Genomic DNA, 26,217 nt, shown 5'->3' with positions numbered 1-26,217 from the left:
TTTCATGGTTTCAACAATCACATTTATTCCTTGGTTTAAAAGGTTTTGGTTCAACAGTTTTATAAACAGACTTCAAAAAATGTGCAATATTTATAAACATGGTTCTTAGTCGCAGTGGTAGTAAGAATCTTTACTTTCATCATAATGTTCTCTTCAGTTATGCAACACAAGGATGATTTTGTTTCCCCTCTTCTCCCTCCCACAATTGGCACTTAATTGTAAATTGGAGAAACTTTAAAAAGACAAAAAAAGTTAATCTAAGCATGATGTTAAAAGCACCTTGCCACAGTATTATATTTTAATAAGGCAAATTCTTGTTTTGTAAAGCCTAATTGTGCAACCTGGAGACCTATAGAAGGTGGTAGAAATGCCTGCCTTCTCTTATAAGGAGCAGGCTTCAAAGTGTTCACCCCTCCATATGAACCCCCCTTAAAAAAAAAGCACAGCTGATAGTACAGCAGAACATCCCATTTACAGGGTGAAAGGAAATTACAGTAGACAAAGGCTGAAAACATGGGGCATAGTAGACAAAATAAGACTTTTAAAAAATAGCATTTAAAAAAAGAAATAAAAGAAGAAAAAGGAACTGAAAAACAAGCAACAATGGAATTTTTCTAGTGGAAAGAGGATTTGTGGGCTTCATAAATAAGTGGAAAATTACTAAAATACTTTGCTATATAATATAAAAAGGCGCAGAGTGTTTTCCAGTTGTCACCTAAGCATTAGATGCAACTTTGTAGGAGTAAGTATTTGGAGGCAGCTTGGAGCCCTGATTGGTGCAGGCATTCCAGCAGGGCAGTGCTGCCAACAGCAGGAGAAATCCACCCAGCAGGACACAAAAGCCACTGAAGTAGAAAGCAGTGTCGTACTCCTGCGTCCAGTCGTAAAACCAGCCTGAGGGTGGGGACAAGAGAGAAGCCCATCAGTGAAATGTAACACAGCACTGATAACTTAGAGAAACATCATATAAATTAAAATTCAAATCCCCAAACAACTAAATAAAATGAAATAAAATAGGCCAAACCTATAATACAATTTGACCTCTTGGACATGAAATGTGTTTTTTCTCAAAGCCAAGTTATGAACAAAATCAGCCTAACAGACTTTATTTTTTGTTGCAGATTTTGATTTCATCTTTCCATTATTATTAGACATGCAAAAGAATTCTGTCTGGTTGTGACAAGCTCACATTCAGTTTATACTGTCCACCTTGACCTTACCTACAATTGGTGGTCCGAGGCTATTCCCAAGTCCAGCGAAGAACATCAATATCCCATAGGCATGAGTCAGTTTCTCAATCCCCACAGTCTTTGTTGTTACATATGGAAAAATTGACCAGTTCCCAGTTAGAAAACCCAAAATCCCAGAAAGCATCGCTAAGGTAAGGTAACTTTTGGCAAATGGAATTGCAAACAAGGCCACTCCTGTCATTAATAAGGTAGTTACATAGAGATATAAAGTGTTAACCCACTTAAAATCTGCCAGTATTCCTAAAATAAGTTTGCCAACAGTCGTCATAATGCCAATAATGGAAATAAGGGGCATATAATAGTCATCTTCACTGATGTTTGCACTTCTTGCTACATCTTCCATGAGCAGAGAAGGAGGAAATCCACCTATATCAAAGAGCAAGATGGCAACAAAGAGAGCTGAAAATACTTTGTTCTTGAAAAGAACCATGGTCTCCTTCCAGTAGGTCAAATAGAGCTGCCACTTCCTTTTGGCGAGTTGCTTGCAGAAGTTTGTCTGTTCTACAACTTTCTTTTTGTAAGTGTCTTTCTCATTTACGTTTATTGAGCTCAATACATTCTTACTCAAAATGCTCTCCTGTTTGCAATCAGGCACATTGTTCAAACATTTTTCATCAATATAGCCCTTTTCAAGGATGCTAATGTTTTCTTCAACAGTCTTTTCCTTTTCATGGTAAACAAAATATTGGTCTGGGACTTTGTCTACACACATTTTCTCTGGTGGAGGAGAACTGGATGATTCCAAAGGTCTCATTAGGCTGCCACATGCTAATATATTTAGAGACAGGGCACCGACTATTAGCAGGCACCCATCCAGTCCATACAGCTCGATGAGCTCTCTTTGCAGTGCTGCATATATAAAGAGTCCAACACTTGATCCTACAAAAGAAAAATAAGTTTGGTTTAAACTGAAGAACCAAGACCATTCTTCAGCTCTAACAGAATTCCACAATTCAGCAGCTATGAATTCAGTCACAGGAATGGTCATTTGTGCTCCTCTCTCCCCAGTTTCATGAACTGCTAAGTCATCGTCCCTCCTGAAGTTACAGTTTCTTTATTGAGTAGCCACAAAATTAAAAAAAACCTCAAAATATCTGAACAATTTGTGACAAATAACACTAGCAGACACTTTAGAAACAAGTAGAACCTGTACTATATCCGATGAAAAACATCAGAGAACTATAAAGCCACCCTTCTGCCCTGCACTCACATACATATATCCCTTCAGGTACCATTTTCAGTTATCACAGTTTGAATTTCAGACTCCAACATTTTCCTCTCTCTCCTCTTCGCTGCCACCTTCCTTCTCTCAAGCAGGAACAGACCAGGGGTTCACCAGGACCCCTCCTAGAAGCAGCTCTTGACTGCCTGGTGTTAAGGAACGGGGTTTGCCTGGTGGGAGTTTACTCCAAAGGCATTTCTGAAGCTCTACAGGACTAAAAAAGCATTTGAGAAATTTGGCCATTCAGAAGAAAACACTGAAGAGTAAGAAATTACTATGAACACAAGCATTTAATGCAATGCCAGTAATTTAAAGAAAAGGCTCTTGGCTGAAGTGAGCACAGATCCATTGTAATTAGTGGATGTCCTCTCACAAACACAGTGCATTGCTTTTCAAGTCAATTTAATGACAAACTTTAAAATTATTTCCTGAAGACTGTCTCTAGGTTATATATAAGCCATTTATATACTTCGGTGCTAAACACAGGAAAAATCAATGACAAAATTCATGCTTGTTTTCTCTTCCAGGTACTAAAATTAAGTACAGTTTATTAAGGTCAGGCTTTAAGGCAAGCTACCTGGAATCCAAACAAAAGCCACTGAAAATGATCCCAAGAAACATTTCTGCAGAAGCTCCCCTTTACTCAGCTGGTGAGGATGTGGTATCAGTATCTCACAACACTGATTATACTGACCCTGTCTCTCCTCACTGACAGCCACTTGAGAAAACAGGTCCGAGCAGACACTCCATGGCACACGGGAAGCAAGGCATGGGACAACAGCCATCTGTAACCATTCCTACTTGGGCCATTAAAAAGTGTAAAAGTACAGCTAATGTGAGGTAGTGGTGATGCAGCATTTATATCCTGCATCTCCAATCTCTTTCTCACCTCTGATCCCGGGTAAGAACAACAAGAAAAAAGAGGACTCTGTGGAATGTTTCCTCTCATTATCCATGGCATGCAGCCCAAGCTACATGAGTCTGCTTTCACTTCAGTGAATATCCTTTCCTCATCTGTATTGATGACCCATAGCATACACCTGCAAGTGTAGTGACTATTTTATCTGAAGCCTGAGTTTTTCTCTTCATTGCTACTGACATTTTGATTTAAGAAAGTAATAACTTTCTTAAGTTACTGGGAAGTAATTCAAAAAAACATAATGCCCTGGTTTTTATTGCCAGGGTAATGGCGGCTGTATCAGAGTTGAAGAGCTGGAGAGAATGACAATTAAAAGTCCTACCTGTTGAAATCAGACCAAGTGCAAGGCCTCTGCGTTTGTCAAAATACTGGCACGTGATGGTAACTGTTGCAGTATACAAAAGGCCACATCCAAGACCTGCATAAGAGGAGTTAGATATAAAGCATGCTCCATCCCCTGGGAAATGAATGGCCCTTTGTTATCCCCCAGGTGATGCCGCCTGCACCCTGGGTACTGAGGTACCCTTGAACCCTGGCTCAGCACAGGGTGATCAGCCTCCCTGCCCTGGCTGCTGAGCCTGAGTGCAGCTGGCTGGGTTTGAGGAGCTCCCCAGCACAGTTCTGGGCTCTGTGGGAGGGCTCCAGGGCTCTGAGCCCAGGGCTGGCCCCAGAGCTCAGTGGAGCTGCCTCCCCATGGCTCCACGCCCGGCCAGCACGACGCCAGGGCCCTGCTGGCCAGCGAGGTGCCCAAATTCCTGACACAGTTAATTTGATAAGCCACCCATAGCAGCACAGAGGGGCAGGTCACCACCTGCCAGGACAACAGCATTTTCATGCCTCTAGCACAGCATTTTAGGTTCAATCCAGTAATGTGGAGAACAACATTGCTCCCTAATGATCTCTAATTTATCAAATTAGAATGAGCATGTGACAAAATTCCAGAAGAGAGATTTATTATTCCTTTAGGATTGGCATTTCATGCCAGCAGAAGACCTGCTCGATTCCAGCCCTTAGGTAAAACCTCAGCTTCTCCATCTTTAACAATTGTGTCAACATAGGACAGACTGTTTTCAATCCCTCATGAACATTAACATTTTTTTTATCTTTTACTACATGGCAACAGCCTGCCTGTGCAACACCCCTCCCTCCCTGCCCAAAAGTAAAGTATTCCTTGATAAATCAAGTCCCAGACTACCACTGCCTCTGTGAATCAGTTTCCCATTTCATATTCATAAACCAAGACTCAAAATAGTCAAGACTAAGTCTCAACATGAAGGGAAGCTGTTTCTTACCAACAACTATTCCATATGAAACATAAAGAAAGTATATGTTAGGTGCAAAACTGCTCATCATGAGACCCCCAGCCACCATAAAGCCACTGAAGATAGCTACTGGTCTTGCTCCGAAAGATGATACACATATACTGCAGACAGGACCTAGAAGCAAAAAAAAGGAAAAACATTCCTAATAAACACCAGCACCAGGAAAACTTCTTAAAAAATATCTGTCTTTGGAAATGTTTCTTGTGGTAACGATTTAAATGTATAATTATATTAAATGACCATTCAGAGTACTCTTTTTCACAGAGTTCTCTAAAACAGTTTTAAAAACATTCAAGGTCAGGCTTGTAAAATTTTTGCTCAAGGAGAAACTGAACATCGAGTCCATGAAAGGGACCTCGGGCTGGGAGGGAAAGAGCAAGTGAAACATAGGAAGATACAAAACATACTGGACTGTAACACTGTCACTACACAGCTAGAGTGCACAAAGGTTCTGGAAAGGATCTTCATCTTGAGTCATGAAACCAAGACAGACCATCAGCCAGGCCTTGAGCAAGTAGGTGTTTTCTGATGGAGCACAAAAACTGTGTTTCAGAAAGGCAGTACCTTGGTGTGCAATTTACAAAACTGAAATGGAGAAACAGTAACTTGGGATCATAGTCATGGTAAGAATGCCACCTGGTGCTTACACAGAGGGAATATCTGCTGGTATACCAGACAAACACCATTCTTCCCTGATTTTCAAGGGAATTAAATACCCACAAATAACTCTTTACTACCTATCTCAGTTTCTCCTGTAAAACTACAGAAAATAAAAGTCACTTACTGAGAAAAGCCAAGCAACATTCAAGTTCAGGAGGGGTTATTCCCCAATATTTCTCGGTTCTTAGTTCTCCTAGTTCTTCAAAACAAGAACAAAGTGGGGCAGAATTCATACTCTCCTCTACTCAGCCAGTTCTCTCTACACAGAAATTGTAGAACAAGCACTTATTTTCAGTTGTGTGACCTGGAATACACCTTTTAGTCTTAAGTAGCATGCCAGCTTGGTGCCCTGCATAAGTAATCAACCAGGAAGGGTATTGGTTTGCAGAGACAATTTATCTGAAACCAAGCAGAGTTCCAAACATTCATACATAAACTTAGATATTAGCCCCATTCCTACACTCAGCAACTCTGAGATCAGAAGTTAGATACACCGATGAATGCCATTATTTAGTACAAACACACCAAACCACCTCACTGCACTTGCATCTCATTTGAAGTGATACACATACTACCATGGTCAGTTCAATCTGCAAAAGCAGTAATTTTGGAGTCTGCCACTTGTCAATGTTAGTGCTCCCTGACTCACGTAACTGAGATTCCCAGCAGAAGGGAGGTGAGCCCAGAAAGGTGATACGAGGTCAGCAGTTGGAGCCTGAGGATGGTGCTTGCCTAGGTTTGCAGACAGGAGCGAGCAGCTGGGAATGCAGGCAAGGGTTTCCTGTGGTTGCCGGCCATGGGACAAGCAGTTCTGGCAGGCAGGAGCAGAGATACGTCAGCAGGTGAAACCATCCTCAAAGACAGGGCAGGTCAGAATTTTGCCCCACATTAGAACTATCTGCCCAGGGAATGGAAAGGGGGGCAAGTCTGAGCTGGGGCTTATCCAGGCAAAGAGTCAGAGTTACAGAGGAATCAAGAAAATATTCCAGGAAAGGAAGGTTTAATTGGATTTTGGAAGCAATGAAAAAGGAAGATGTAAGCACTTGCTGCTTCTCAAGAGTCAGCATGCTGTGGGAATGAAAGCTGGCCAGTGTAACCTGGGCAGAGTAACATGCTGAGAACAAAAGCTGAGAGCATTAGATTGTTGCTGATTCTCAGAATTAATTGCTAGAACTGGCAAATTAAGATTGGTATGTTTCCTAAAACCACGGGATTTGAAAATAAACAAAGGATTGACTCTGTATTACATAAAGAATTCTTCTACACTAAAAGAACAGAAGGTAGTGTTAATATAATTCAATTAAGCAGAGGAATTTGCACTCTTTCTATTCTTTATTTCTGACCCACTACTTTGCTAAAACAAACAGCATTTCCCTTCAGCCTGCTCTCTGTACTTTGACACAGCTACTTTCAGAAGGTCTCTGTCCAGTCTGGAGTGGTGGTGCTGGTACAGACGTCACTGACCCCTGCTAGAGCATCCAAGGTGAAACTGGACCCTCTGACCCCAAGCCAGAACAAGAGAGACACAGAGTTGAAAGATGTGTCTTCATAACCTGACAAGGACATCTCCACTGGAACATGATCAAAACCATCCCTGACAGGGTCCAAGGAGATGCTCTTTCAGCTTCTCCCACTTACAAAATCTAATCCCAAAGGAGAATGAAGAGTACAAAGAGTTCTTTTTGCTCTAACATGGAAAACAACCGTCACAAAACTGAAGAACCTGCTCCAGTTAGCTCAGTATCAATTTGCCATCTCACACAGCAAGAGATCTGGCAGCTCAGCAACAGCCCTGTTTATAAGAAGCAGTGCCAATATAAGTATTAAAATAGTTATTATAGGTCCCTGGGTTGAGAAGAAAAACAGCTCCCTCTTCCCCTTCACACTAGGCACAACTTTCACACTCATCACACTGCTAGAAAATTAGTCACAAAAGAAAGTCCCCATGACAGCCAGCATCTTTGTCCTTTCCTGCCTCCTCGCACTGCTTCCCTTTCTCTGTTTCCCATAACACTGGCATTTTTTTTTCACCCAGCACAGCACCTTCAGTTATTACCATGGTACTTGCACAGGAGTTGACTGTACACCAACTTGTTATTCTTTACAAAAATTTGAAGCACAATGGGTTCAAGGCACTAAATTCTACTAAAAATCCAACTTTCACAGAGTGGGACTCAGACCTGCCCTGTGGATTTTGCTCGAAGTGGGCATTCTGAGGAATGCAGGAGTCTGCATCCAGCCACACAGGAAACAGCCCTTCAGGCAGCATAAGGGTTTTCATTAGCTGACTCTCACCATAATATGAGCAACATAAAAAAAATCACAGTGGCAACCCTCAATAGTAAGCACGAAAAATAGCTTAAGAAACAGCATTTTGTTCAGTTTGCCAGCAGCTCCAGGGGTTAGCACTGGAACTAGTACAATGTTTGATGACATTGATAAATATTTACTTCTTTTACAAATAAAATCCCTAGGGCTTTTTCCTTTCCAAATGATGTCTCTTAAAACTAGACCAAACTCTACCAAAAAAAGATACCAGCTCAGTTTATAGGAATGACAGCTAACTCTAGGAAGAAAGACTGAGCACAGGAGCAGACACTGCTCTTCTGCATACGACCTGTCACGGCTCGCAGTCAGCAACACAATTATCAGGGCAGCAGTCAACAGGATCCCCAGACAAAATGGGAAGCAACAGCAGAAGGAAGATTGGTTTTCACAGCAGGTCTTCATACAGAGAGACCAAAGAGGAAGAACACCTAGAAGGGATCATTTGTACATTGGTATTTTTATTAAGATTATTTTGAATTAAATACTTCACCCTCAGTGAGACCTGGATGTGACAGTGAGTCCTTCTTGAGACATGAAAACAAACCACCTGCTGCTCACTCAGGAACTTTATTAAACCTAGTGCAATTTGCTGACCTCCTGACAAGTACAAAGTTGTTTTATTTCATGGACATCAAGAACTAGCACTTTCTTCCTCCATATTTTCACACAAACTCGAAACAATTCTGCAAAACAACACTCCCTCCTTCCACTCACTCATCTCAAGGGTCCTCCCTCCTTCACCTCACACACACACAAAACCTTTTGCTAAACAAGCAATATTGGACAACTGAATTCTTCTTCTTATCACCTGCATTAATCTGACCCACCCTACCTGGGTATCTGTCCGAGCCTGTTGAAACTGTAGAGTAGAAAAAATGGTCATGGACTGGCATGTAAAATCCACTGGACAGAACACAAGAATATTTTTTGCATATTAAGCACATTTCTAAAAGCTGGTTATAATAAATAGAATATTCTCCAAATGCCTGTACTTTGGATACGAATATAGATCGGAAAAAAAGCTTTTTATACTGGGCAGCAACCCACTCCCAGCTGATTGGAAAGACAGTTCCCTTCTAAAAAAACTTGTTATATGAACTGGGCTTTTTTCAGAGGAATCTTGGGGACACCCTCTCCCCTACGCACAAGCTATTTACAGCTTCCTAACTGTACAGTGGAAGCTATGTATGTGTGAGGGTTTTGTCCAAAAATATGTAGATGCTGCAAAGGCAGCTATAGAGAAGTAAAATTGTTGCTTGCAAACACAAAATTAAGCTTTTTAAACATCTAGCACTGAATGCCTCAGACCAGCAGAAACACCCCATCAAATTATCAAGGCATGCCTTTCAAGAGAGGATCCTCCCTTTGTTCTTTCTCCACTAATGAGGGGAAGTAGGAATGAAGACATTGCTGGTGCCTCCTCCTGTGCCAAGGACTGTGAAGTCAACTCTTACTATAAACAGCTGTGGTGCCTATTACAGGCGCCAAGGTCTTTGTTTTGCTTTTAACAAGTGTAACATGGATCAAATTTAATTTCAGGCTCCAAATGGATGCAAAATTAAGAACACTTGGTGCAGAAGAAACACATGATGTTCAAGAATATACACAAATATCCTCCTCCAGCCTGTTTTAGTAAGGGAAACCTACTAAGCTTTTCCAATTTCTTCCTGTGCAACAAGCCCTGGAGCCATATGCCACATCTGCCATAGCCTGATCGATGTTGTAACACCTAATTCTGCAGAGAAGCTCTCACCTCTACCCTCTACAACAACACTGATGCTTGTCTTTCACTGTTGTAGGCACATTTCTTCCAATGCTCTGCAAGGTTTCATCACAGAAAGCCATAACCCAAGTCACCCTACAAGGAAGATCTCAGCCAGGTCCCTGCGCTGCTCCCTTCTCCAGCTGACGACGTGAACAGCCCGGCTCAGGCTGGACACTGGCCTTAGCAACACCGCCTGTGCTGCGAGCAGAAGGACAGAAATCGAACACCAGGTGCCCAGGAAATGAATCCAAATAAACAAGGTGCTGGACTGGGTTTCTATGTCTCCAGTCTAAGTTTAGCTCTCACATAAGTCAGAAGTAAACATTTCAGAAAGTATACCAATGCAGCAAACATGAAAGTGCTCACAAGCATCAGCTGCTTAAAAAAATGTTTCAGACTACATGTACAGAAGGAAGGGGAGAAGACACAGAACCTTTTTCTGTGCCAGATGCCATACACATTTCCTTGTGTTTGGCAAAATTACAGTACTAATACAGCAGAGTCACTGGCCCTAACTTTTTCTGTTTGAGAAGCTGGTGAAAATGATTGCCAGTGCTATCAAAGAGAAAAGCCTTCCCAAGAAAATGGACACAGACTTATTTCCTGTCTGTAGCTGCTTATCTACCATAACTGCCATACTGGCATCCAGTACCCATCCAGACTGGCATCTGCAGCTTCACAAAGGTAATGTTAAGTTGATGAGAGCTCACAGAAGAGTCTAAATGGCTCTTCAGTAGAGCCTTAAATAAAAGTGTGGGAGTCTCTTGCACCATGACAAAAAGACTGTATCAAGTTACAGGCTTTAAAGAATATTTAGAAGTAATTTGATTAAATGCACTAGACATCCATCACACTAATCAAGGGGCACTTCAAAACCTACCACTTAAAGATAACATTATTCATCAGCTAAAAACTAAAACTAAACAACTTGTATCATAAGATTGCATACTTTCAAGGAGGAAATTTAGTAGATTTATCATTATCCACCTTGATAAACAGCGGCATCTTTCATTTCAGGTAAAGCTGAAAACATAGAATTTCTTTTCAGCCAACTCTGATAACATCAATGTAATTAAAAGACCTTCCCTGTACTTTCCTTTGAACGCATAAAAGGTAGGAATGATTATTAAGCTTCTGAGTGTCAAACTGAAAGAATAAAATCACATGGACAGACACCATTCCTCCTAACCTGTCAAAACTTCATTTAATCATTTTATACCAAAATCAGTTTGATTTTTATTACTCAGTCACAGAAACTTCCATTTGCTGCTGTCATGGTTTAACCCCAGCCACAACCAAGCCCACTCAGCCACTGGCTCACTCCCCCACCAGCAGGAATGGGGAGATTCAGAAGGCTAAAAGCTGGAAAATTCTTGAGTTGAGATAAAGGCAGTTTAATAGGGAAAGCAGAGCGTGCTTTGCATGCAGGCAAAGCAAACCAAGGAGTTCATTCACTGCTTCCCATGGCTGGGCAAGAAGGTGTTCAGACCTCTCCAGGAGAGCAGGGCCCCATCACATGTGATGGTTACTCGTGAAGACAAATGCCATCACTCAGAAGATCCCCCCCTTCCTCCTTCTCCTCCCAGTTTATATACTGAGCATGATGTCACATGGCATGGACCATCCCTTTGGTCACTTGGGGTCACCTGTCCCAGCTGTGTCTCCTCCTGACTTCCTATGCACCCCCAGACTCCTGGCCAGCATGGCAGCAGGAAAGGCCTTGGCTCTGTTAGCCCTGCTCACCAATAACAAAAACATCTCTGCATTATCAACCCTGCATTCAGCACAAATCCAAAACACAGCCACTGAGAAGAAAACGAACTCTAACCCCAGCCAAAACCAGCACAGCCACAAAGCACGCTGCTAACAATTGCTCACAGTAGCAAGACAGAGGGCACTAAGAAATCTGGAAACCAGCACAGTGTTGACATGAGGGAAAGGGGGTTGAGGCTCTTAACAGAGCCAGAGACTTCTTATCTCCTACAAGAGGGTGTTCTTCTCTTGCAACTTATTTCTGCCTAGTTTTTCCTTCAGTAGTCACCCTATTTATCCTTATTTTCCTCCCATTTCACTCTCTCACTCATTTATTTAGGTCTTGATGTACTAACAGCAGGAGTTAATACCCATAATACAGAAAAATAGGAAAGTGTGATGGAAGAGCAATGTACAGTCCTTTACTCACACCCTGAGACTGAATGTGTCTTCTTATGCTTAGTGATCCACCTGCCCTTGCCCATTTCTCTTCTGCCAGTATTTGCTCAGTTCTGGTGCCATACAAAGCAGTGCTCTTTATTCAGGTCTGTATTGCTATTGGAACATCAGCTTTCTTTTAAGGAGTTTCCTCAGGATCCTGAGCTGCATTTTGTCCCTTAAACCACATTATTGTTTTTGCCTGTTGCAGTTACCCTGCTGACAGGCAATTTTTTCCAGGTTCAGCCAATAGATAATAGTTCCCATGGCAAATCTTTGAAAAACAGAAGTTAATTATATGATCCAGTAAATACCCATTCCTGATATTAAAACAACAACAACCTGGGAAATTTCAAGGTGTGGGTTTATTTCTCTAAAACTCTGCTGTTACTCTCCAAGTCTTATAATAGAAAAGCTTCCAGTAAAGTTGCTTTATTTAAAGCTACTTTTAGCCACAACATTCCAGCCTTCAAAGGGAGTTTTTTCTTAAATAGAGAGTGCAAAGGAGCCCTCACCAGCCCTAACTGGTAGGTTTACTGCTAGAGCTGAAAAATTAGTAACTGGTTTATTAATTGACTTTTTTTCCATAAAGCATTTGAACCATTTCAGACTAACAGTTTGCTCTGATTTTAGGACAATAATGTAAATGTTAGTCTTAAAGTCTCATTTAAAAAAAAAATTCTGTCAACAAAATTACCATTCAGCTTCCCAGAGTGTGGCTTTATTCAAATACAATTATGTTGAATTTTCTAAAGGGAATATCTTTATTGCTCTTTTATTGCTATATTGCTCTGGTTTATGCATAGTGAAAATATAAATGTAATCTTCTTATCCATCTTGACCTAAAACAAAAATGCAGCACCCTCATTTGCAGCTGTCTCTGATACAATTCCAAGAGCACACACAGATGAAAGCATCGGTTGGAAATGTTTCAATTTAAGATAGATACTCCTTCTGCACTTACTGGCAAGCAATCCAATTCCATTTGCTAGCGATCCAACCCAAGCAGTCTTGCCTTTCCCTTCTCCAAAAGCATCCAGCCACTCCAAATACAAGACTCCCACCGCCAGCGGTGATCCATAACACAGGAACTGGGTGAAGAAGGAAACGACCACAATCACCCAGCCCCAGCCACCATCTGGTGGCTTCCGAAATACCATCTTGTCAGCTGGGTGCAGAGGCAGGGGCAGCACCTGTGCAAACAAAGCCCAAACACAACAGAGCGTTAGAAGCATGACTGAGCGAGGTCTGTGAACACGAGGGAGCTGTGCAGAGAAGTGCACACTCGGACAGAGGCTGGGTTCAGCCAGCCTTCAAGGAACAGCTGCAGCACAGCAGACAGGCCATGAAAATTAGAACTGCCATACTTCCACCTCTGCTGTGTGACAGAGACAGTGCTCAAAGCGTGGTAAGTTGTACATACACCAGCACTGTATGACGGAGAAACGTTCAATGCGCTGCGTGTTAAACAGGCTTTGTGAAAACCTCAGGCAATAACATCTGAGAGATGCCTCACGGTCACCTTCTGTTAAAACCATGAATATCAAAAAAGAAGTAAAAAATCTCTGCTCAGTTCCCATCTCAGCATAGTATCTTGCCACTTATTAGGGTGTTTGCCACCAGATGGTGCACTCTGGAAGGGGCAGACCAAGAGGAAGACTGACATTTTGGGCAGTTGTAACAGTTTAGTACTCTGCTCTGTCAACAAAGTGATGTGTAGAGTGTTGTACCCAAAAATCACTTTGTATATATTAGTGAAGTAAGCTCTAAGACTCGGTACAGGTGTGGCTTATATGCCAAGACATGACAGCAGTAAACATGCACACAAAAATCTGCTATAACCTGTTAGTGTCTGCCCTCTGTGCAGCCGGCACACATCGGCCTTCCCCAAATTGGCAATCCCTTCCTGGACTGCAGAAATACCACCTTGCTCCTTTGCATGGCACAATCCCTCACCTGTGCACCTATGGCTTTAAATAACCCACCGCCCTCACACCTTCTCAAGGTGAATGTAGGGATCAATACTTCTAAAATCTAGCAAAGAATTTACAGGTTTTCCAGGCTGCATTGCTTTGGAGTCCCCCTGTGCACACAACCAGCCTGCCCTCCCTCTCTGCAGGGAGCAATCTGCCCAAGCGATGATCACAAAACCCATGCTCTGTTCCTGGCTCTGACACTAACCAGACATAAGATTCTCAACAGTTTTATTTCCTTTATCCTGGAAGATAGAAAGAGATAAGGTCTCACCCTGTTTTCTTCATGAAATATTCTCAAGGACCATCTCCACACTGCAGCTTAAGCATTAAGAGTGCTGCAGTAACAACTCTGCTCTGGGAGTCTCCCAAGAGGCAAAGCAGAAAAATAAATGCATTGCACTGCCTTTTTGACTTATAACCCAGAGGAAATGGAAAAAAAATACTGCTGTATGAAAGCAATGGGGAAAACCAGCAGACAGTAACAGAATTCCCATTCGAGCTCCTCAATTTTCTTGGGCAATTTTAAAGAATTTGCATGGAAAACTTACCAAAAACATTACAGTAAAAAATTTTGAGGAATAATTGCATAGAGACATGAAAAAGACCAGTTGTACCTTACAAATGCACTTAAATGTTACTTTGAGGGTAGATACTCACAGATGATGACAAAAAAGTCCGTCAGCTTCCTATAAATGTACCTTCATGTGACAACTACCTGCAGAAAAAGAACAAAGGAAGTTTTCAGCCAAAGTATCACTGCAGCAGTTAACACAACTCTGAAAAAAATGGTGGCTTCACATGAAATGTCTTCTTTTTAATATCTTCTCAGAGGAACTTCAGAAGCAATCAAGTTATCTCAGTGGAGAAGTACTGATACCCTGCAATTAATTACCATCTGACAGCAGCCTTGAGCCCTCAAATAACAAAAACATTGCCCACTAATATAAAATACATTTTGACGTTCTGGGTCCTTTGGGAGTGATTTATAATTTTAACATACTGACTGTCCTTGAAGATACAACATTCCCAGGCACAAATGTTACAAAGTTATTTGTTTCAGTTACAAATGTAAGCTCTGACTCACTCCAGTGCCTAGTGAGTGTCCCATGATCCCATGAGATGCAAAGGGTGGCAGCTGGGATAGACAGAAGTCATTCCCTACCATAAGGTACCAAAGCATTAAAAAGCTGCTTATAGGTTCTTTCCTATAACAATAACCTTTACACAAAAGGGGATTCTCGTATTTCTACATGAAATATTTGAGCTATTTGAATGCAGTCACCAAGAGATCTATGCATCTCTCCACGAGTTAAGTAATTATCGCTTGGCTTGTTTTGTCCCTGCCTAGAGGAAAAAGTAGTGGAAATAAGTAACAGCTTTAAAAGCAGACAATGAGACAAAGCAAGGAAGTTTTCAGAAAAAACTCTACAATAATGGAGGTAGACAGTGAATAACCTCAACTCATATTTGTTTAAAAAATGAACTTTAGAAAACAAACACATTTTAGCTGTTATATTGATTTCCATTATATTGATGCCCTAAAATTTGGCACAAAGACAACTGACTTCAGCTCTGCTATTCTAAACACTTGATGGGAAGGAAGCAAGGACAGGGCAGGAGATGATAAAAGATTTTGTAGTCTTAGGTCACGTAGTCTTTTCTTATAGAAAGATTAAAAACCTCTGGATTAGTTTGGCACCTGATGCAATGCTGCACAGCATAACTGAATTTAACCAACTGCTCCCAATTTACAGGAGCAGAAGTGCAACCTTCTACATCCTGACAACTCCTACTTTGCATCACACATCTCTTTCACATCTTTTAGCTAAATAACAAAATTTTAGGCATCAAAACCATCTCTATTTTCTAAATGTGCCAAGCCATTTACAGTCTGCAAGTGTCAAGCAAAAAGTAAAAAACACCATCATTTTCCCCCAGAAATCATCCTCAGAGGAATAACAGATCTATAAAATCCCAGGGGCTGTTTTTAATGACCTGGCTTCCCTTCCCTTTTTTTGCGGGTTATTCCTTCACCCCACACTGCTGTGTGCCTGATACCTAAACTGAGGTGTATTTTCTAACTCCCCTGAAGGCTCAAGGCCGTAGAGAGCAGGGAGCTGACAGACCTGCACGAGGAGCCTGTTCCCCAGAGCCCTCTGCTATGATAGTTCAAGATGTCCTGGACAACAAAGCCACTGCTGGGACCGTATCAATCCACTTTCTATTGGCACAGTATTTAATGCTTCCCTGAAGGTGGCAAGTTATACTGTACTAGCTTGGTAGCAGGGAAAAAGAACTGACAGTGAGAATTAAACCTTCACTTGCATGGACATCAAATCTCTGCATCAACTTGGGAGGGATCCAAAGTGCCTTTTACTGTTTTCTGTCTGTACAGAAGGAGGACACAAACTGTACAGATAACTGTGGACACCAAAAATAAAGAAGCAGAAGCCCACACAGAGGGGAGTGATCAATAGTTTTTTTTCTCACAACCAACCAGGAAGAGTTGTGTGATCCTGGTAACAGACAAACCACCATTTAAGATTCAGGTGGGAACAGTTTCACAAACCTTACTGTTCACTAAACCTAGGGATATTGTTTCAGGCTCTAGGAAACCAAATTACATAAAAATACTGAAATAGAGGCATGAAGCACAAAGAATTGAACACCAACATGAAATTTGGTCAGAAAAAGCTTTTCAGTGAGTTGTACTCACTGCGAATAAGAATCAGAGGAAGAGAGCTGCTTGATGAACGCCTTTACGAACCACAACAAAAAGAAACCCTGGAGAACAAACTGAACAACAGTTTCAGTGTGGAAAGAGAGAAGTGTCTGGCTGCAACTATTTGCTTTGCTCTGAGCAGCAGCATCACAATACTGAACTCCCTTCCTATAAATCTTAGAATTTGGCTTAAAGATGACAGATGAGCACAAAAAAAGAACATGAGTACCACTGGAACATTAGCCCTCAGCACAGCAACTTGTATGAATCTGTGGCAAAGGGAATCTTGAGAAAGACAGTAGCAACGATTGTTTCCAGTTTGTTCTGTGCCCAGCCGGAGCCTGGGCAAGTGTGTTGCTTTCTGTGAGCAGCACATGGCTGCAAAGAAAGCCGATGTCAGCAGAAACACTGCGTGATTAACATTGGGCTAGTCAAGTTTTGCAAGGCACTGCTACAGCTCAAGACGGTACCAGCCAGAAAAGTAACATCCCTCATTTTAAGCTGAACCAGATTTCTTCTAACATTCTGTTTATTTTTCAGACAAGTTCTTGCAATTACGATCTGAAATTTCTCCTACCCTTAGCTTGCAAGGAACACCTTGAGCATGAGAGTGGTGCATTATAGTTGCTTTTAACATACTCATCATATCCAAATACCTGCATATGTACTGATGTGACAGTGTAAGCATTGCATTAAAATCCCTGCAAATGCATCTGTACTTCCACGACACCAGATTTTAACTGATGTTCTAACTACAGTAGCTTCCTGTGTGACACTGAACATATCTATTTCACTTTTACTTCTCAGTATTCTTGTCTGCCTATTTCTCACACTTCTCTACTTGCCCTTCTGTAAGGTAAGCAAGAGGCTTGTCGATATCAATGTTTCCTTCTATTTCTGCCGGATGACAGAAGAAGTGTGGAATTTAAAACAAAACAAAACACCAGAACAAAACTTACCAACAATATAATAATGCTCTTCTATTGTGCAAAATTAGTTTATATTAAGACGCATCGGTGGGGCAGCACATAAACCAGCCAGCTTTGTACAAATCTGTCAGCTCAGCAGAACCAGTCCTACCTGTTTCCAGAGCCTCACTGCTCCGGACGGGATGGAAACCCCCCCGCAAGTATAACTGCCTGTTGGACACTAGCACACATCCGTGCAGGCAGATGTGAGCCGGCGCTGCTAGAAACCACCAGCCAACACGATTTACCAGGTATGTCCTCTGCAATACCAGAGCACCATGTGTGTCGCGTTACGCATCACAACCTGCGAGGGGTCCCTTCGGCATCTGCTCCCTCCGGCATCTGCTCCCTCAGTCCGTCCGTGCTCCAGAGTCTCCGTGGGGATGGATGGCCTCTTATAGCCCCTGGCTCGCCTGGCCTCTCCCCACGCCCTCGGGGGCCAGCCCACAGCCCCGCTCCGCAGCCCCGCGTTACACATTGACGCCTTCCATCTCCAGGCCGGTTTCGACGGGAAGCGCTCATCCGCGCAGTGACGCGCACCAAGAGGTGACTGAAGGTCGCCCTCGCCGTCCCTATGCCACACACGGCGAGACAGGGTCGAGCCACAGAGCCCCGCTCCGGGGCAGCCGCCGGGGTGCCACGAGGCGCCCGCAATGGGCACACGCTGAGGCCGGTGAGCTCCCGCAATGGGCACGCACCGATGGCGACGGGCGCCCGCTGCCATGTGCCCGTGGCAGGTGCTTGATGTCGCACACCGCCTAGCGCCCTCCGGATGCCAACAGGGCACACCAGGAGGCACCACAGCCGACACCGAGGGGTGGCCGTCGTCGGGCACAGCAAGAGATGCGGCCGCTCCGGGCCGGTGGCACGATCCGCTCCCGCTCCTTTTCCCGAAGCCTCTCCCCGGAGACAGCGCAGAGTCTTCCCGGGTCCCCGGCCCGGCCCTGCCACCCCCAGCCCCAGCCCCCGGGGCAGCTCCCGCCGCAGAGCGCGGCCGGGCCGAGCAGAACCGGGGGGCAGCGGCCCCTGCGGGGGCTCCGTCCGGCCGCGGCCCCGGCCCCCGCTCCCCTCACCCGCGCCCCCCGCCCCCGAAGCGCGGGTCCCCCCGAGGGCCCCGGCCCCGTTACCTGCGGGCGGGCGGCCCGTGGGGCGGGGGCCCGGAGCCGCCCCCGGGGAGCCGGGGCAGCCCCGCATCGCGGCGCGGCGGGCGGGCCGCGGCCGGCACGAACCGGTTGTAACTCGGGCGGGGGAGGAGCTGCCGGGGGCCGCCACCGCCTCCGCCCGCAGCCCCGGCGCGGGGGGGCCGCCCCGACCCCCGCCCCTCCGGGCAGGCGGGGCCGCCGCTCGGCTCTGACTCACCTCTGCCGCGGACCCCTGCGCTGCCCTGCTCCGGGGGCAGACCCCCGCCCCGCCGCCTCCCCCTGCCCGGCTCTCCCCGGGGACAGCCGGACACGCGTCCCCGGCCGAGGGTCGTCCCCAGCCTGGGGCCGGGCGGCCGCAGCGGAGCCGTGCGGGAGCCGCCCCCGTGCCCCGCGCGGCGGCGGAGGAGCGGCGCTCACCGCGGAGTCCCGCCGGGGGCCCCTGCCCGTCCCCAGCGCAGCCCCGCCACCCTCGGCGAGGGCCTGGCTCCGAGGCACGGTGACCCCCTACCGCCATCCCCTGCTACTTGCACCGGGGCCGCGGCACCGCAGGGCCGGGCTATCCCGGGCACGCCGCCGCGGCGCCGAACCTGCGCGGGTCCCCCGGGCAGCGGAACGGCCGCAGGACGGGCATGGGCGCTGGCTCCCGCCACCAGGAATGCCAAAAGGCCGCAAACTTGCGCTGCAGACAGCGATGCAGGCAGCGCACATGCAGCACTGCAACCCCAGCCTGCCAGCTCAGGGGACAGACAATTCACTCGTGTATCAGCACACCCACTGCCTTTAGAGGCCGTCTCATCACAGGCCTGACCCGGATCCGTGTGCATGGCACGTCCAGCGCTGTCACACATACGGCAAGGTAGTCGTCAAGGCGTGCAAGTTCAGCCACCTGCGATATTCACCCTCCAGACTGCAAAGGCTGTTGCAGAAGCTGACTGAACACTCAGCAAGCATCAGCCTCTATCCCGGCGTGTTCAGCCTGACAGCTCTGCTGCTACCTCTGCCCAATTAGAGCTCATGTAACGATACACTGCAGGTGGAAATACAAACATTCCCAAAGTTGAATGAAATTCTGAGAGTTGAAATATTCCTAGACCTGAAATTCCGATGAAACCTCAGATATTCACAGCCTCTGCAGTTCCTACAGGTACGGCACCACTCCCCTTTTCAGACCTGCAGTCCAGACTTACTCCTTCATGCAATATTTACAAAGGCTTGTGAACTTCAAGTGTCTTGATCCACACCTCACAGTGTTCAGGTAAACATCAAAATTAATACTTGCTACTGGAAGGACTGACACAAGAATGACGTGAACTCAAGCCTCACTCTAAGACATCTCAGCTGGCATACGGTTCAGTGTTGTGTATCTCATGTAGAAAAGGGCAGCCAGCTGAAGGGGGCTGGGGGGAAGAAAGGAGAACAGGAACTCCGAGAGCTCTAGAAAACTGTTCCAGGGAGGAGAACTGAAATAAATGGCATTTAACCTAGAGAGAAGGCAGATGGGAAATGTAATAGCACTCTTCAAGAACTGTAAGAGGTTACTGTGAAGCAAAAGGAAGGAACTGTTCTGCACATACATTAGACAAGTAAAAGAGGTGAGTAGGCTTAAATTCCATCCCCAGGTAACCGCTACAGATATTTTCCTACAGATATTAGGAAAAGCTAGGCTAGCTTGCTGCTGGCAGAGATTTCTTTGGGAGAGCCCAGCATTTTGGAAACACGTGCACTGGGGTTGCTGAAACAAATGACTGAAGACAGCTGCCCAGACAGTAAACAGCCGCTGTTTACTCTGATTGCTTCTTGGGCTTCAGAACACAGGCTGAAATCAAAAGGGTAACTGAAATCTATCCATAGCCACAAAAAAAAAAATGGCTGGGAAACAACAATTCTGAATTAACTGCTCAAGATGTGCTGTTTTCTACACTTCAACACAAAACCTTTTTGCAGACAAGTGCATATAAATCTCCAGTTCCCATTACAGTGCTTGATATAGAAGCTTAAGAAACAACCTTGTGGGCTAAAATTAGCAAAATTGGTTAAGAGCATCTGAAAAACTTAGTGTATTCACAGATTCACAGTGGTTTAGCTGTACAGGAACACTCACCAGAGTTAAGGCACATCAGTGACAGAGTATACATTGACACACACTGCATCCTTATGCACAGGAAGGAAACCCAGTCAAATGTAAACCAGACTGAGTTCAGATCATAGGCAGCTTTGGAACTGAACAAGAAACACCTCTTTAGAATAAATATGCACTTTAAATGAATATATATTGACCGTAATTGCTTTACTCTAACATCTCTGGATGTCCTCCTGATGACAAGTCCCCTGTTTTAATTAAACCCATTCTTAATATGAATATGCCAGTCAAGTGCATACCATAATTTTGAAAGGGCAGCCTTGCTGGCAAGAGACAGAACTGGGAAAACAAGCCACAGCAACACAAGGTTAGAGGAAAGAGTCCCTCCTCCATGTCTCCTTTGTCCCTGGTTTCATAACAAGCAATGCAGCTCCGTTCAAGTCTAGGTTTCTGCACACTTGGCCTACAGTATTTTGGCAACTGCCATTTGGCTTAGATTTCAGATCACTGGTTAATCTCTCATTTCTTCTCTTCAGAAACCCTTCCTACATGGCCCTCCAAGGTCTAGTGAATTGTAACAGTGCCATAGCTGCACCATTCATAACTACACTTTCATCCCACACATCACCAGAATTCTTAAATCCTCACTTTAAAATAGAAAATGAAGTAAACCACTGAATAATTCCTATAAGCCACTTTTCCCCCCTGCCTGTGGGGTCTAAGAATCCAAAGGATAAAGATACTCATGTAGCATAACCAGGAATGAGAACAGATCCTAGTTAAAAATTTACCTGATTTTTGGTACACCATGGTTGCAGGATGTGCAGTTCTGGGTCGCTCGCAGCTGTACCAGCAAACAGAAGACTGAGGAATGTTCTCTACTTCACAGACAGTGCACCAGCAGCAGCTCAGCTCCTGAAGGTACAGAGAAGAAAATTAGAGGGTATTCATACAGCCATCTTAGAAGGGGTCCTTCCCAGCAAGGAATGCAGCTGGTGCTGAACACCCTAAATCTGATCAAAACGATTATCACCCTGGGTAAAGGGGGGGCAGGTTTGGCAGGTTTTGGTTGGGGTTTTATTTGTTTGTTTGTTTGATTTTAAAGAAGGTCCAGATTCTGCAATGAAGGAAAATCTCAAAATATAACCCAGTTCTAAATATTTGATCAACTACTGTCTTTTCAACTGTGGTCCAGACTGGGGAGCATCCTTTTGTATTTTTGCAGGCCTTATGCAATGAGCGTAGGAGGAGAGAGTCTGGAATGAAAGGGCAAGGCTAATATGGGCAAAGTCTGTCTTAGGTGTTTTTTTAACTTGCTTGTGGAAAATGTCCATTAATGATTGAAGGGGGAACAAGGTGAGGAGAACAATCAGTAGTTTGACTGGAGTTTAATTTAAGCAGACATACTAAATATTGATGCACTCACAGAGTCTAAAGGACACTCATTTGTCTTTAGCAGCCGCAGAAGGCAACACTTCCGTGGTTATAAATTAACCCTTCATGTGAGAGGTGAGAAGCATGAGGCTTGTCAAGTGCTATTTGACCACATTAGGCAGGGTCACTACAATTTCTCCCAGATTTGTGTGAAAGGGAACAAGACTGTTCCAGCTGCAAAGAACAGAGATTTCCTAGGAAATGCCAATAAAGTACTACAAAGCTCCCTGGTGACATCACAGGGAATGTTGTCTACTTTGTCTGGGGAGGTGCAGATGTAGTGGCAGGATTGTCCCTCCCACAGTCTGGCTGTCACTAATAAGATGAAATCCAAGGTTTCCACACCACCCTCTTCTGCAGAAGTCCCATAACATGGGCAACGCCTAAAGTTTGTGTTCAGATGAACTGTGTCCCCAGTCTAACCACGTCTGACAAACTGGTCAGCTGCACACAAGAGAGGTGCAGAGGAACATTTTACAGGAGCATGTAGTGACAAGACAAGGTGAAATGGCTTTAAACTGAAAGAGGACAGAGGTAGATTAGATATCAGGAGAAAAAGTCTTTAATGTGAGGGTGGTGAGGCACTGGCACAGGTTGCCCAGAGAAGTTGTGGATGCCCCAGCCCTGGAAGTGTTCAAGGCCAGTCTGGATGGAGCTCTGAGCAATCTGGTCCAGTGGAAGGTCCCTGCCCATAGCAGAGGAGCTAGAACTAGATGATCTACAAGGTCCCTTCTACTCCAAACCATTCTATGATTCAAATGCTGCTTTGTAAATCAGTTTTCCATGTTAGTCTTCAAGCCTACACATGTGCAAAATAAACACCACATGCAAACCTTCTGCAAAGCTTGTAACAACAGGAAAGCAGCAGTCATCTAGATTTAAAAAATTGTAGTCTATACTTCTTTTTTGTTTCTTTACTTTCACATGACTGAATAGGTGAAGGGTTTTTTAGGTTCTCTTTACCTACCCACATAGGTAGGACATTACCTGTATGTCCTCATGAGGGTATTAACAAATGAGGGAAAAGCTATGTAATCAAAGTAACTTTAACTTGCTTCTCACTTAAATGCTCTTGCTATGCAACACAATCCACCAATGCAGCTGCAAGGAATGTTTTTTGAAGATGTCAGAGGCACAGTTAGTTTCCCAGTAAAAGTTTGTTGTAACAAACTAGGGAACTGTGACAATTTTTATATAACATAATCTTCTGAATCTGCTGCATATATTTGCATTCTCTAAACTGATAAAGGAACTATTTGGGCTTGGTAAATAATGAAGTTTTCCATATTCATACATTAAGGAAAATCACATTATTTTAAGGCTATTTTAAAAATCACGTACATTTCAACTAAAATACAAAAGTGCACCATGTAACGGTAAGTAAGTGCTGACAGCATGAATCACATCTGCTAAGGGTGTAAAATAGAAACAAAATTAGCCCTGTTTCTCTAAGCAATGGAATTTATCAGTTCTATTTTCTTTTGGGAAGTATCTAGCAGTATATTTTCATTATGGCATAGGTCCCTCATGACCTTCAGGTTAGCCATAAATTCACAAAGATCAATGCGAGTACAAACCACAAATGTGATTTTTACTGAGAGACAAATTTTCTGCTGCTCAACCCTGTCCTCCCTTTCCTCATCCTGTTACATGCCACTCACAGTAAAGCTAATCTCCATTTAAGATGGGGCAGTATCATGCTGGGACAGCTCAGAATGCACTCACTGTTTTAGGAAAAAGATTCCATCTCCTTCAGAAGATCAGAAGATCCTTTACAAACAAAGGCAGGAGTCAGAGCCATCTCATATAGCAGCAAATCTTGTATATACGAGTAGGGATGGCTACATTAGAGAATCAGATGACAGCAAAAATACCAGCATATTAAAAAAATCACAGTACATAAATTACTTTTTCAGAAAATAACTCAATAACATATCTTTCCCTTTTCCCCATCACACCCTTTCTGACCTATTGTATTTAGGGCACATTAAGTGTTTGCTTGAGGGAGGCAGACTGGCTTATGCTATCTCTGCTTTTTTGTTCTTAATCCAGAGTATCAGATTTCTCCTCTGAGTTCTATTTTGTATTATTCCTGCTTTAATGGGCTAGAACAACCCACCTTTATGGAAGAATATGATACAAAATGGTTAAATATGTGTTCACTTTAAGCAGCGGATGGACACAAAATAGAGAACCAGAACCTTAGTACTGCTGAAAAGCATTGTGATCTAGAAAAGGCAAATACCAGAATGTCCTACACTACAACCCCCAGGGTGCAGCAATCAGAGCTGTGGCAGAGGGCACGGTGAGGTGGCTGAAAGGCATTAAAGAACGTCCTATAAGAAAATAATGACTCATTTGTTTTACACAGGATTATCTCCAGCTTCTGCCTGTTGAGCACATGACAAGGGGGGGCTGTTACCAACACCACACACTGCTGATCCTCCAGTGGGACTGGACCATTCACTACTGTGGCAGTCTGATACTCCAGGAATCCTCAGTTCTCCCTCTGTGGGTAGCTTTCAGTCTTTGTAAAGACTATAGAAAAAAGACTTTGACATCTTTTTGCTCTGGAGCTGAAGTCATCTGTTCGGCCCACGTTTGCAATCTCAACAAATCAAAGGCAAGTATTTCTGTTGAGGTGGACACCAGGTAGAGCATGAATCCTGGAGACAGCTCCTCAGGAGTAACGTTTGCCTATCCCCTGCTGACAATTCATCTATTTCTTGCCAACAGAGGGTACTGAAGTTTAATGGCACACATTTACCAGGGCAGGAACCAGCATAAGGCATTCCTGTGAGACTTTGCAGAGTACAGACATACTCTTTTCATCTTGCTTGAGTACTAAGTTCATTTAATAGACTCGAGTTAGCTTTTCCCTCTCTTATTTAACCATATTAAAGTATCAAGGAAGGCATTTATTTTCTGTCAATTAAATGGAGAGGATAATAGTAGCAGTGTGAAAGAGCCAGAAACCCAAACTCATCTCATTGCTCTCTCATTTCAGTGCAAATGCTGTCATTTTTTTCTGTATAATGCAGTCCTGCCACTTCAGATGTAGCATTATTTCTAATGCTGCCCTTACTCTAGCGTTGAATCCCCACAGGCTGAGACCACAATCCCAAATTACACCAATTCTCTGGTTATGCTCATGCATTGACCTGTTGGCAATGCAGCATGTGCTAAAACAATTGACAATTAATCACTCCAAATGTCTGTAAAGAGCCCCAAAAACACACATCTTTTAATTTTGACTGCCAAGACAAACTTAGTGAGTGGAGGAAAAAAAGGGAAAGCAAGATTCCACAATGGGAGAAGGTTATTTTAAGCTTATGTCAAGATGACACCCAGGGCTTATGTCAAGATGACACCCAGGGCTTGTCTAAATATAGATTTGTCCACTGTAAACACCCTTAATCTGCATTTAGTACAGACACATGCAGAGTTACTCAGCAATGACAGACAAGCTCTGCATCCACACCCAGGCCCACAGTAATGCTCAATCATAACCAATTCCTGAAAAAATAGTTTGTTAGTAGGTTTCTGCCTCCAAAGAGAAGCATTAACCAAGAAAAGCTTGCCTCCTGCTGTTGGCATCACACTTTTGACATGCAAGCTCTCAAGATGAGAAGCAATGTCATCAAGGGGCTGCAGCTTTCAGTCCCAGCTCCTTTACTTACCATGGTTTGCAAAGAACAGGCTGGGCTGTGCAAACATGCTCCTTGAGCCTCTGGAGTGGCTCCCAGGTGACAATGCAGGAAGCAGCCTCTGCTGGGCAGGTGTGGGTCATTGTTCTGCCACTCAGAAATCCTGGCTTTCATACCATGGTTTCCAGCTTACTCCTGTCCTCCTCTTGTTTGTGCTTGCTCTGCCTCTGAGTTGTCAATCCTTTTATTCTGTAGCATAAACACTGTGCTGGGTTGCACCCTCTGTCTCAAGGTCTGGTAAACTCAATGCATCTGCAAAGAGCTTGGATAACTTACCATCAATAAATTAGCTGAAAACCTGCTTGCTCTGACAACTACAATGTAAACATATCCGGTGTGTCCTACCACTGCAATGTGATACTCTCTCCAAGTTTATGTGAATCATCTCCCCAGTGACTGTGAAGAGAACTGGAAACCACTGTCTGTTTACTGATTATTGGAGCTCCCTTACCAAAAAAGTACAAACACAAAAAACTGTGTCTTTACTGAAACAACTTGGGAACTCCTCTGTAACTTTACTGTAAACCAGACA

The 26,217-nt window shown here is 44.0% G+C and overlaps 1 protein-coding gene across 11 annotated transcripts; it reads right to left on the bottom strand.

Annotated features, from left to right (window-relative positions):
• On the bottom strand, positions 1–25,857 carry SLC16A9 (solute carrier family 16 member 9). Of its 11 annotated transcripts, none has more exons than XM_082286445.1 (8): positions 25,659–25,857; positions 21,336–21,459; positions 14,290–14,347; positions 12,621–12,849; positions 4,684–4,827; positions 3,714–3,809; positions 1,221–2,129; positions 1–894 (listed from the first exon to the last, which is right to left on the bottom strand). In XM_082286445.1, the coding sequence occupies exons 4-8, from the start codon at positions 12,814–12,816 to the stop codon at positions 716–718; spliced, it is 1,524 nt and encodes a 507-aa protein (XP_082142571.1). In that variant the 5' UTR covers positions 12,817–12,849; positions 14,290–14,347; positions 21,336–21,459; positions 25,659–25,857; the 3' UTR covers positions 1–715. The 11 variants fall into 11 exon arrangements, with proteins under 11 accessions (XP_082142571.1, XP_082142572.1, XP_082142569.1 ...); XM_082286446.1 differs by lacking the exon at positions 25,659–25,857 and adding an exon at positions 23,704–23,757; XM_082286443.1 differs by lacking the exons at positions 21,336–21,459; positions 25,659–25,857 and adding an exon at positions 19,652–19,733.
• Between the last annotated feature and the right edge of the window lie 360 nt (positions 25,858–26,217).

The sequence above is a fragment of the Coloeus monedula genome (assembly GCF_965178545.1).
Source record: "Coloeus monedula genome assembly, chromosome: 8".
NCBI lineage: Eukaryota > Metazoa > Chordata > Aves > Passeriformes > Corvidae > Coloeus > Coloeus monedula.
Note: the sequence above shows the minus strand (reverse complement) of the source record. Positions and strands in the feature narration are given on the sequence as shown.

What these genes read in the sequence shown, in the direction of transcription:
- SLC16A9 (XM_082286445.1), bottom strand. Translation starts at nt 12,816, where the DNA reads ATGGTATTTCGGAAGCCACCAGATGGTGGCTGGGGCTGGGTGATTGTG. An exon ending in ACTTGGTCTGATTTCAACAG is followed by an intron (nt 2,130 to 3,713) that starts GTAGGACTTTTA and finishes TTTCTTTTGTAG; the next exon opens with GATCAAGTGTTGGACTCTTT. An exon ending in CCTCGGACCACCAATTGTAG is followed by an intron (nt 895 to 1,220) that starts GTAAGGTCAAGG and finishes CCCCACCCTCAG; the next exon opens with GCTGGTTTTACGACTGGACG.